The following is a 12432-nucleotide window of genomic DNA, read 5'->3' as shown; positions in this document are numbered from 1 at the left end:
GACCTAGCCCTGTGCCCACCACCTTTGAGAAGGCTTCCTTGGCCTCAGATCTTACCTCCCCACCAATGTCCCTAATGAGGGTCCCCTTTCAGAGGTCCCCCAGCTCTCTGGTCATCACAGGCCCAGCTACCTGTGCCAAGCCCAGCTGCCAACAAATGCTTCACAGAATTGAGCTGTTCTGGCCATCCAGAGGTGGGCTTTGCTGCTTGTTTAGCTCAGCCAGTCCCCTGTGACCCTGGGCATCAAAACCCCCGGGAGTAGCCTCTCCTCAGGGAGTAGCCGCCCAGGCGTCCACTCGCTGCCCTCTGCTGCCCCCAACTGGCAGGAAACCACCCTGCATAGACACCTCCAGCTCCCTTCATCTGTACTCACCACCTGGGAACTTGGTCTCTGGTCCCAAGACGCCTCTTCACCCCCTCTCCACCTCCCGGTGCAGGGCTAAACCCCAGAAGCTCTGTTGGGGCAGCAGGCGAGGAGTGCAGGAGGGAGGCATCTGCTTGGCTATCTGGGGCTCTGGGGAACATGTGGGGTAGGGGTCAGCCCCAGCCACTGGAAAGGGGGACAGAGCATGGGCTCTGAGCCCTCACAGCCACCTTGTACTCGTCTACAGATGGAAAAAGAGGCTCGGAGTTGGGCAACTTGCCTAAGCGAATCACACAATGGAAGATAGAGGGCCAAGAGTCAAAACTTGCTGCATTTCAGGAGGACTGGTGGGAGGAGGCAACACTGTATCCCAAGGACCTAGAGGGGATGTGAAGAGAGGGGAAAAGGCCCCAAATAACTTCCCACCCACCAGTCCCAGAGCCTGACATTCTACCTTGAGTGATTCAGTCACACTTCCAACTGATGAGGCTCCTTTTGTGCAAGGAACCGCTAATACAGGAGTCAGTCAGCCATTTACACCTAGTGGGAACCAGTTTGTCAGATTCCTTGCTGCCCAGCAGGCCCAGGAGCAGGGCTGGGGGAAATAGAGTTTGCACCGATGGCCTGGGGGTACCTCTGGAGAACCTTAGGGCAAAAAGGGGGGTCACAGGGTGTCCTGTCCCCTTCCCACGCCATCCTCCCCACTCGAGCTGCCCAAGCCAAGCTGCCACCTCCCAGGACAAGGCAGGAGATTCCAGAATTCTTCCCTCCACCCCTGGCCCTCAATAACTATACCCCACAAGGGCAGTCTAAGTTCAGATGTCGGGGGCAGGGATGGGCTCCTGGCAATCTGCTTGAGAAAAGTGGTTTACCTGCCCCACCCCCATCCTGGCCCTGCCCACTGAGGGAGCTCCAGACTCTCTGCCTGGTAAAGAGAGCTGCTCTGAAATACATACGGCACTCCAGGCCTGCTCTGGCCCACCGCATTGCCCTCTCTGGGGGCCCCATATTCCTGTTAATACAGCCTCAGATTCTCTGTTCTTTGCCACGGGTCTCCTCCTGTCCCATGCACCCATTCACTTCCTTCCATTTCAGCCGCCAAACTGTTCCCAGTTCCAGCTATCATTTGCCCATGCCGTCTCCCAGCTCCTGGCCTTGACAGGGCTGTCCCAGCTGCCTGGAATGCCCTTTTCCCCTCTCCTGCCTGGAAATTACTTCCTCAAGCTCCAGCTGATCTCCCTGTATTTCTAAGGGCAGCAACTATGCTTTAATCCTACTTTTATCCTCAGTGCCCAGTACAGGCCATGACACGTGGTTGGTGCTAAATAAAAATGTATTGAAAGAAAGGAAGAAAGGCAGAGAAGGGAGGAAAATTAGTCACAGCCACAACAGGACTTACACACCACACTTGACTCCCATCCTGCTGCTCACCAGCTGTGAGACCTTGGGCAAGTCCTCGCCTTCCTGAGTCTTGGTTTCCTAATCTGTAAAATGGAACTATTAAAGCTGCCTTCCTGTTTATTAATGAGTCAGGCAGCCTCCCAACCATATGAAGTACCACACAGTTCCACCTCTGTCCCAGGCCTCTAATTCTGACCAGGCCTAGGATTCAGAGACTCCAAGTTGCCCTTGTCCCAGTGCTCCGGCCCATGAAGACTGTCCCTCCTACCCTGGCCACCCTGGACAGCCCCTGTGCTTGGACTGTTTGTTACAAAGCTCCCATCTCCCTACAGGCCCTCTGAAGAAAGGGGGCCTCTTCCCAGAGAAGACAGACACAGACCAAAATGATAGCAATAAACAATTGTTAGGTGCCATAGAGTTGATTCCAACCCATAGCACCCACATATGACAGAATAGAACTGCTCCAGAGGGTTTTCTAGGCTATAATACTTGTGGGAGCAGAGCTCCAGGTCTTTCTACCACAGAGCTGCTGGGTGGTTTTAAACTGCCAACCTTTCGGTTAGTAGCCAAGCAATTAACCATTGCACCACTAAGCCTCCTTAATAATCAATTAGGCTCCATGAAAGGCAGGAGTGGAGGGGAGAGAAGGGTGGCCGGGCCTGCTGTCTCCACCAACCCTCTTCTCTATAGAACACTTGCCAGATACTGGATCAGGAGACTCCACCTCACATGGCTGAACTGAGCAAGGGACATAAGGTCATGGCAAAATCCTTGTACTGCAAGGAGGAAATTGGATCCCTCGTTTGTGGGGCCCCCAATTCTTGGTCCAGCACTACCGCCTGTCATAGTCAGCCATGCCAACATCCTTCCATGTAAATGTGAATTTAGGGTGGGCCAGAAGCAACGTGGACTGGTGGAGGGAGCCCTTCAGGTACCCTGGGCAAGTCTCTCCTCTCTGGGCCTTAGTTTCCCATACATGTAGTGATAGAGCTGGCTCATCTGATCTGAGCCTGACCAGCTTTCCTGTCCATCACTCCCGATGCCCAGTTGAAATCACCTTAGTAGAGAAGGGGCACTAATGGGGGATAGCTGAGGCAGACCTTATAGGGAGCAGAGAATGCCCCTTTCCTGCCTTTCAAGTCACCCTCCCAGGTAGCCTCCAGCCCAAACTGTGGGTCCAGCTGCAGCCAGTGGTGGGGCCCAGTGGCCAGGAGGTAGCAGTGTGTTGATTAGTGGGAAGGAGCCATCAGGTGCCTCCACAGGAAGCTGGACTCTTGCATCCCCATTCTCTCAAGCCCCCTCCTCCCAGGAAACATGACGAGAGTTCAGCTCCAATGTGGGCAGCTGATGTCCAGGTATAGGAAGGAGCAAGGGGTGAGGGGCACTGGACAGGGAAAGCAAGACCTGGGCTCAACTCCAGTCATGCTATGTGAGCTCAGGAAAGGACCCTCCTCTCTGGGCCTCTGTTCCCCCTGCTGTACAGGGAGGAGTTGGACCAGGTAATTTCCAACAGCCTTTACACACTGGTGGAGGTAAGCGGGGGTCGCCCACAGACCTGCATGCTTGTGTTTATGTGCCTGTGTCTGTGTGTGTAAGAGAGACAGGGGGCTTGAACAAGGGGAGGGTGCAGGGAAGCTGCAGGAGCGGGAAGTGCGGTGAGGGTGAGACTTCCTGCAGGCTCCACTCCTACCCATCGTCCCCTGTGGCTCCTGTGTCCTATAGGAGAAAGCCTAAACAAAAGTTTTTAGATCACCAACCAAGACCCCTCACTTTTCTTTCCAGCTCCCTCTCCCTCATGCCACCAAATCTACCCAATACTCCAATCACACAAGACCATTAGCTTGTTACTATTTATATAGCTCCCCCTGTACCTAGACTATTTTTCTCTCCTTGTTCCTCACAAACTCCTACACATCCTTCAAAGCCCAGTCCCAAAGGTCCCTCCTCTCGGAATTCTTCCCTGCACCTTCCTAACCAGAGGTAACTTCCCCTTGTTTTGGGCGCCAATACCATCTTAGGCACACCTCTGTCACAGCATCAGAACAACCTAGGGTGAGCCTACTGAAAATATGTGGAAGGAACCAAAGATTTGCTTCTAGGAGCAATGTGCAATCAACCAGTACTGAGTTTATCTGTGGCTTCTCTCAGCCCCCTGGACGTTCCCCACCCTGACACTTCTCCTTCTCCATCTTGCAAAAAATAGCCATGAGACCTAATTTCAGCTAAACCTTCAAACACGACTCTCCACTTTCAACTTCCTGAGGAGGAATCAATTTGCTGTCAAGTCTCCCAGAGCCTCTGCCACCTCCCACACTCCGGCCCTGCCAGATTTCCTCAAGGTCGGTGGGAGGGAGTGGGCAGAGGAAAAAGGGAGGGAGGACCCAGCCCAAAACAGGGAGGCCGGGTCTGGGGAAGGCGCTAGGCTGAGGGACTCAGTGGGGAGACCAGTCACAGTCACCATCTCTTTACTCTCCAAACCAAACCATGGGATTCTCTAATATGGGATGGAGGGTGACGGGGCAGCACACTGTTGCTGCTAAGGCCCCTGGGCCTCAGGAAGTGGGGTGGGCACATACTGAGCTCCTGGACTCAGCCTGACTGACAGTCTGTGGAGGTCCAGGGTGCCCAGCTTGCTGGCTGCCTCCCTTCCCTCCTGCACTCCCTTCTAGGAGATGCTACTGGTACAGAGCAGCCAGATCTGGGCTCATATCTCAGTCTTACCATCCATCTGACCTTGGGCAAGTGACTTCACCCTGCTGTACCTCAGATTCCTCATCTACAAAATGGACATGAGAACACCACTGTCTCTGTATTGGTTGTTGCAAGAATTCAAGAGAACATATCTCAGGGGGCCTCATCCAGTGTCCAGTGCATAGTCGGTGTTCAAAAAACATGACCTGTAGTTACTCATTTGTTCATTTTTTTAGAGCCTGACAGCCAGTGGTCGGAGATGGGCAGAGGTCCCTTTGATCACTTGCTTCTAGCCCCCTTCCTCCATCTTACTCCCATGTGGGCCTGGGGAACCCCTCCCCTGTCCCCCAACCCCACTGGTAGGTATAAGGAAGTTGTATCAGGTGGGCAGCCCTTGTGTGCTCAGCCCAGTGTTCTAGCCTTGAACCCCCTGACTTCTGCTCTGGAGCATCTAGAGAACAGCCCCCATATCTCCTGGTCCTGCCACAGGCTCCTCCATGTTGCCACAGGTCTACAATGAAACCCACCTTGCCCTCTGACCCCAGCCCTACTGGCCTGGTGAGCACAGCTATGGGTCTAAGCCCCTATCACTGGAATTCCAGAAGGTGCCTAGGCCCCAGGGAAGCCCTTCCTTTATCCCCCGAGGGCCATCTCAGGAGGTTTTCTTGGGCCCTTGAGTGCAGGGTAATGCAGAGGGGCAGTACAACCCTTCTGTGCTCAACAAAGTGAGGAATCAGGATCAGCTGCAGCAGAAGAGTCAGAGGGCCACCAGTGCTGGGTGTGGGGAGCTAATTTAGGAGCCAAAACAACTGGCTCCTAGTCCCCATCAACACTGACCTCAGGCAAGTTTCTCAACTTCTCTGAAGCTAGTCCATAAAATACATATGACATCCCTCTGGACAGATGCAGACTGCAAAGCTGGACTCGTTTCAGCCCTGCTTACTCCCCGGTGGGGTCTTTGTACAGTGCACAAACTGTCTAACCGTACATGGTGGTCCAGGCCTGCAAATAATCAAGGCAGTTGAAAGATTAATTTGCAGAGAACCCTGGACCCTCCACAGAATAATCACGATCTACTGAGGCTTTGTCAGTGGGTGGTACAAACAGTCAATGCAGTTGACTGCCAACCAAAAAGTGGGAGGTTCAAGTCCACCCAGAGGCATCTCGGAAGAAAGGCCTGGTGATCTGCTTCTGAAATAGCAGCCACCGAGAACCCTATGGAACACAGTTCTATTTTGACATTCATGGAGTCACCATGAATCGGAGTCAATCCAACAGCAACTGATTTTGGTTTACTAAGGCTCTTCCGTGTGGCAGACACTGTGCTAAATCCTTTACATATTTTATTTAAGTCTCACAAGGCAGGACTTATTAGAGCTCACAGATGAGAAGACTGAAGCTCAGAAACGTTCCATATCTTGCCCAAATCACAAAGCTGGTATGAAGCTGTGCCAAGCCTTAGACCCAAGTCTGCTGACTCTAAAGCCCTTCTCTTAGCCACGCGCCAAAACATTTCTGGTGCACTGCTTCTGAAAGGTCACAGTCGTGAAAACCCTATATAGTACAGTTCTACTCTCAACACATGGGGTCGCCATGCGTCAGAACGGACTTGATGGCAACTGGTTTGGTTTGGGTTTTATTGGTCTGCCCAAGCAGTGTGTTGTCTTACAAAGGCCACCCTTCTCATTTTCCACAAGGGGAAACTGAGGTCTCCAAGGGTCTCCAAAAAGTGGAGGTAGGACTAGAGCTGAGCCCCCTGTGCCCATCCCAGGATGGCTGCAGGTCCCAGGCTGACTTACAAAAGTGGTAAGCACCATGTGTGAAGGTGCACACAGCCCAGGCCTCAGTTTTCATGCAGGAGGTGGACGGAATGAGGCCTATTACCCCAAAATGCTGACTCCCTGTTAAACTACATCATTGCAAAGGGGCACCCCTGGTGAGAGGCGGTGATGTGCCATCACCCAGGTTTGAAACGGCAGCAAAGGTGGCCAATTATTCAAGTATACCCTGTGGTGTCTTCCTTGCCTCCCCCAGGCAAAACCATGTTCACCAGGTTCCCTCGGGGGTCTACACAGAGTAGTGATCAGCTGAGTACGAGCAGGTAGCTGTGTGAGCGAGCGTGTGCACGGGGCTAGAGGTGGGGAGAGGGTGTACTTCTGGCCCTGCACAGGGTCTGTGTACAAGTCTGCCCCCAAATCCAAAGCTGGGCTCACCTCTAACCTTCCCTACAAACACTCTGTCTTGCGCCCACCACCCCAATCCTCCCCAGATCTTTCTTGCTCTGGAGCCAAAAAGGGAAAGGCAACCCAGATTGTAATGCTGGATTTCTTCTACTAAGCACCTACCATGGATTAGCCCTGGGCTAGACATGGTCACGCTGAGCCCCCACCACTGTCCTTCAAGGAAGGGTGTCATTCCACATTTTACTGATGAAGATGCAAGGCTCAGAGAGGCTGAGTGACTAGCTTGAGGTTACACAGGTCATGGAAGGGCCAGGACTTGAATTCACATTCCCGGCTCTGAGCTCTCCAATGCCGCAGCTCTGAGACCCAACCAAGGATAGAAACTCAACTCACACCACTTCCACGAATTGCCGCACATAGAAGAGGGCTGAAGGTGCTCTGAGAAGGACACAAAACTTTAATGTCCAGCAAACCTGGCTTCCACATCCACCTCTGTCACTCAGGAGCCATGTGACGCCAAGCAAATAACCTTACCTCTCTAAAGCCTTAGTTTCCTTGTCTGTGAACCAGGGATACTACTAGCACCTCCCCACAGGGTTGCCACAAGGAGTGGATAAAATGGTGACCATGAGCACACTTCCTATTCTGAAGACCCTGATTGCACAGGTGGGAGGCAGGACTGTGGTTCCTAGGCCACCTGTGGTTCAGAAAGCTAGCTCTGGCTCTGATCCTCAGGTGGTTTTCACACCAGAAAACAGAGAGAAGATACCACTACAGGAAAAACACCAAGCCTAGCTGGCAATTAAAGAGCTGCAAATTATAACAACTTCAAGGTGTGATGATACGACCATTAGACCAGCAAAAGGAAAGAAAAAAGATAAAACGCCGTGTTGATGGGATTCTGCGAGGGCGTAGGGGCAGCGGATCCTCCTCCCCACAGCCAGAGGAGGCGTGTGCTAAGAGAGAAAACCACTAAACCCACTGCTGTCAAGTCGATTCCGACTCATAGCGACCCTATAGGACAGACCTGGGTCTAAATCTTGGCTCCACCATTTATTAGCAGTTGGAGTCTGAATGAGTAACTTCATCTCTCTGAGCCTTAGTTTTCTCATCTGTAAAATGGAACTATCAAAGCATCAGCTTTGGGATTGCTGCAGGATTAAGAGATCATGTACGTAAGACAGTGAGTATACTGCCTGGCACATAGTAGGTACTCCAATGGAGGTGGCCATTTTTATTATTAGTCATTGTTTCCTAACGCCCCCTGAAGGCTCAGCCCTGCCTGCTATGGTCCCAAGAGTTCACAGAGGGCAGAACTTGGCCTCAACTCCAGTTGATGGGAGTGGGGTCACCCTAGTGCCAGCCTCCTGGCCCTCCCTGCAGGCTGAGTCCAGCTCTCAGGGGAGTGACCATGAAATCTCGCCCTCTACTGGCTTCCATTTCCTCCTTGCTGACCAGAGATCGGTCTACCAGCCTGGGGCTCAGAATCACTTCTACTCCTGGCCCTCTGAGCTAAAATCTTGAGGGGCCCAAGAACCTACATTTTTTTAAAAGCACTTTTATGACACACAGACAGGTGGGAGAATCAGTGGCCCTGCAGAAAGCTGCATCCCCTTAGCTTGGCACTGGAGGCTCCCTGTGACCCAGATGGGGCCCAGCTTCTCAGTTTCGCCTCCTATCCTGTTCTCGAGATCTCCTCAACTCCGGTCCCACCACACATTTCTCCATTCCATTAACACGTCCATTTCCAGTGTGCCTCTATGCCATTACAGTTGCTGCCCGCCCCCAACCTCCCTGAACCAAGAATTCCCTCTCACTGTCCCTGCCTACCTAATTTCTACTGAGCCTCCAAGACCCAGCTCAAAAGTCAACTTCCCTGGGACACCTTTCCCCACCTGGAACCCCGTATCACACTGTACGGTGATGGTAGGCCTATATACTGCACACCCAAAACCCTCTCTCCCCTACTCCTCATAGGGCTGACTCCTCAACCCTTGGACCTCTGCTCAAATAGCAGCTCTGACCACACCACTTCAAGGAAGCCCTCCTGGCTTTCTCTGTCACAGCAGCCTACTTTTCTCCTTCACAGCACTTGTCTCCATCGTGAGCAGGTGAGCTCATAAAGTCAGGGGCTTTGTCCCTCTTGTGCTCTCTGGGACAGCTCCTCCCGCCCAGCCTCAGCCCCTAGAACGGTGCCTGGGGCACATGCACGTACTCCACAGAAACTGCTGAATGGATGAATTGATGAACACAGGATCAAACACCTAGCTTCCACACAGACCGTGGCTTCCATGGGGGAGAGAATGTGTCTAGTTCTTCTCCGATGCCTGGCAGAGCACTGGATAGACAGGCACACCTTGCCGAATGTAGAAGTGAGGGACACATACTGTCTGCATGTGTGTAGCAAAAACGGTCCAAGATTCAGAGGGGCAGGAAGAGTCAGACATTTAGGGTCACTAGGTTCTATTTCCACATAGTTGTTAAGGTTTGTAATTTAAAAAATCGAGTGTGTTGCTCTTGGGAATGTAAAATGGTATAGCCAGTGTGGAAAACAATTTGATGGTTCCTCAAAATGTTAAATATAGAAACACCAAACGACCCAGCAATTCCACTCCTGGGTATATACCCAAGAGACTTGAAAGCAGCTACTCAGATACATGTACACCAATGTTCACAGCAGCGTTATTCACAATAGGCAAAAGGTGGAAACAATCCAAATACTCACTGATTAACGGAAAAACAAAAGGTAGTATATACATACATGAATATAATTTAGCCATTACAAGGAGTGAAGTACTGATATATACTACAACACAGATAAACCTTGAAAATATTATGTTAAAAAAAAATTTTTTTTATTATGTTATGCTAAGTAAAACAAGCCAGACACAAAAGAATAAATACTGTATGATTCCTCTTACGCGAAATATGTACAATAGGTAAAGTCACAGAGGTGGAAAGTAGACCGGGGTTAACAGGGTAGGGGAAGGAAGAAGGGAGAGTTCTGCTTAAATGCGTACAGAGTTTCCATTTGGAGTGATGAAAAAGTTTGGAAAACAGATAATGGCGAAGGTTGCATAACACTGTGAATGTAATTAATGCCATTGAATTTTACACTTAAAAATGGTTAAAAGGGCAACTTTTATGTTATATATATTTTTCACCACAATAAAATTTTTGAAAAGCATGTGCCGACAGGGCTCACTAACTTCAATAGCTAAGAGATATACACCATGTTTTGTCCATTCTAAGATACCATGAGTTGTAAGACACAGCATTATTTCCTGTGCCACTATGGAAGAAAAAAACACCACAATTAAATTATGACACACCATCAACTCCAAGGTCTGTCTCACTTTCAGAGATGTTAAAATACAGAAGCAAAAACCGTGCATGGTGTTTTTTGGCCATGAGGCGAGGAAAGCACGGTGTAAACGCGCACAAGTGAGGGTGCGTTTAACTGCCGTAACACTAGCCTCTTCCCTCCAGGGGCCAGTTTAACTCCGGACCCCTCGGCCTTCAGAGCTGTCTGTCCTCCGCCTGTCTCCTCCCTCAAGGGGTGGGGCCCCCGCGTGGCCCCCAGGGTGGGGCAGAGCCACAGGGAGGGGAGCAGCCGAGTGATCGGATACCTAGAGCAAGGGTGGCTGGGTGCTCTCCCATCCGTGAGGCTCCAGGAAGGGGGGCCACGGGGCCGCACAGCAGCAACCCGGGCGAGGTGGTGATGGTGCTGGCAGTGGTGGCGGTGGTGACGCAGAGATAGTTACCGTGACCCGGAACGGTGTAGCAGCCGAGGGCTCCATGCTGGGGCTCTTCTCTGAGAGGCTGCCAGGCAGGCTGCGCCGGGAGCCCGGCCTTTCTTGGGGCGACTCTGTCGACACAAGAGAGAAAGGTTGAACAAAGACAATCAAGGCCACCCAGTCAGGCCCTCCTGCCACTCTCGTCCTGGCCAGGACAACAGACAAAATGGTCCCCAAAAGTCCACACTTCAAACCATGTATCTTGTGATGTAGTGAGCTTCCTGTCACTGGAGGTATCCAAGCACCAGGTGACTGTCTGAGGTCCCCTCCTGGGATGCCGCACTGGATGGGAGCTTGGATGACCTTCCAAGTCCCTTTAAACATGAAAATCTGTGGCCTGTGGCTTCCCATTCAGACCTTCTTTTCCTGGGGTTGCAAACATGGGATGCCTGCAGGGGCCAGGCAGGTAACAAAATCAAGGAAAGTAGCCAGCTGCTGAGCTCCAGCTGGTTATTGCTGTGTAGCAATGAGGGGCCCAGTGCAGCCATAGCTTCCTATGGTTCCAGAAGCTGGAAATCTGGGGGTTTTTTTTTAAACATGAAACATTCTGACTTTTAAGTAATGACGGCTCATTCCAAAACCTTTAACCACACTAGAGCACACCTGCTTAAAACCTCCCGAGTGCCTCCAATCAGGCCGCCAGCCACTCTCCTCACTGGTCCCCTCGTACCACACTTGGCATGGGTTGCCCCTTCTCCTTTGTGCCCCAAGGACTCCCTTCCTGCATCCTTCCACCTGTAGGACCCATCCTACAGCCTATGGAGGAGGTCCTTTGTGACTCCCTCCAGCCCCAGCTCTCAGCCGCCTTATGGCTCCTATAGCAACAGCCAGTCCCAAGTCTCTCCTATCAACATTCTCACTTTGCAACTGTGTGTGTGTGTTCATGCGTGTATGTATGTGTGTGTGTGTGTGTGTGTGAGCGAGAGAGAGAATTCTCTGCTCGCCTGCAGAATTCCTTAACACCAGAGCCCAAGCCAGCTGTATCTCCATGCGCCCAGTGCCCTGCACGGAGCCTGGTACACAGGGGCGCTGGGTAAAGCCCTGTCGACTTGCAAAGAAGAAAAATGCCTGGGTGGAGATTTCCTCTAGTATCTGTGAACACACAGGGGGGCACAGCCAGAGGCGCACGCCCCGGCAAACCAATGCACACATTCGTGTTCATGCAGACACTCCAGCATGTGAACCCATGGCCCGCTCCCAGCTACCCGCCAATGTACGCACATACAAGGGCATATACCACAGGACACACGACCTGGGCATTCATACAGGGTCCTGGGCATCAAAGGAACCTGAAGGGGAACCCTGGTACCTTCCCCAGGTATCTTTCCATTGGCCTCCAATTCCATTCTCCATCCTTCTCTGCCCTGCCTTCTGCTCCAGGGGGCTAACCTGTATAGACCATATCAGCTGAGCTCCCCAACCCTCCAGCTTCCATGGGGTTTGATCAATGGGGAGCCTTGGCAGAAGATCAGGGAGGGAGAAGAGCTACCTGGGCTGGCTGCATCCCTCCACTGAAGATTCCAGCTACTATCAAGATGACCCTCTCTCCTGGGCCCTCTCCTCCCCCTTAGGGCCTCGGTGGATCAGCCTCAGCTCTCACTAGCTCTGGGGTCCTGTACCACCCCTATGGTTCCCCATACCTACCCACACCTTCATAAATTGTCCTTTACTCAAACCCTCCTCAAATCATCCTACTCAGAGTATGCCATCTGGTTCCTGCTGACCCCCAACTGATTAAGCATGCAGGACCAGAGAACCAGAGAATGAGACCCATCCCCACTCACCAAGCTGATGGGGACCTCCTTTGCCTACAGATGGGGAAACCAGGCTCTGAGAGAAGCTGCGACATGCCTGTGACCACACCAAACATCCAGGGCAGGGTGTGGGCCAGGCCAGGCTCTCTACTGACCCAATACCCTAAACAGCCATGGGTTTGCTTTTGTGGGGAAGGAGTCTTTTTAGACTTTTTTTTTCCTAATCGCCCCCACCCATTAAAT

General features: G+C 51.9%; 1 protein-coding gene across 10 annotated transcripts in view; it reads right to left on the bottom strand.

Moving 5' to 3' along the window:
• DAB2IP (DAB2 interacting protein) overlaps positions 1-12432 on the bottom strand; it is a 233012-nt gene that overhangs the window by 114887 nt on the left and 105693 nt on the right. For 7 of the 10 annotated variants that reach the window (XR_007518794.1, XM_049897217.1, XM_049897215.1 and 4 more), the window contains exon 2: positions 10403-10506. Coding sequence is in view for 6 of the 10 variants with exons in the window: in XM_049897217.1 (XP_049753174.1) it covers positions 10403-10506 (104 nt within the window). In the remaining 4 variants the exon portion in view is untranslated. Of the gene's footprint in view, positions 1-10267; positions 10507-12432 lie in introns of those variants that run through there. The other 3 variants (XM_049897224.1, XM_049897226.1, XM_049897227.1) reach the window with 2 other exon arrangements.

This window comes from Elephas maximus, chromosome 9 (assembly GCF_024166365.1).
Source record: "Elephas maximus indicus isolate mEleMax1 chromosome 9, mEleMax1 primary haplotype, whole genome shotgun sequence".
In the NCBI taxonomy this organism is placed as follows: Eukaryota; Metazoa; Chordata; class Mammalia; order Proboscidea; family Elephantidae; genus Elephas; species Elephas maximus.
Note: the sequence above shows the minus strand (reverse complement) of the source record. Positions and strands in the feature narration are given on the sequence as shown.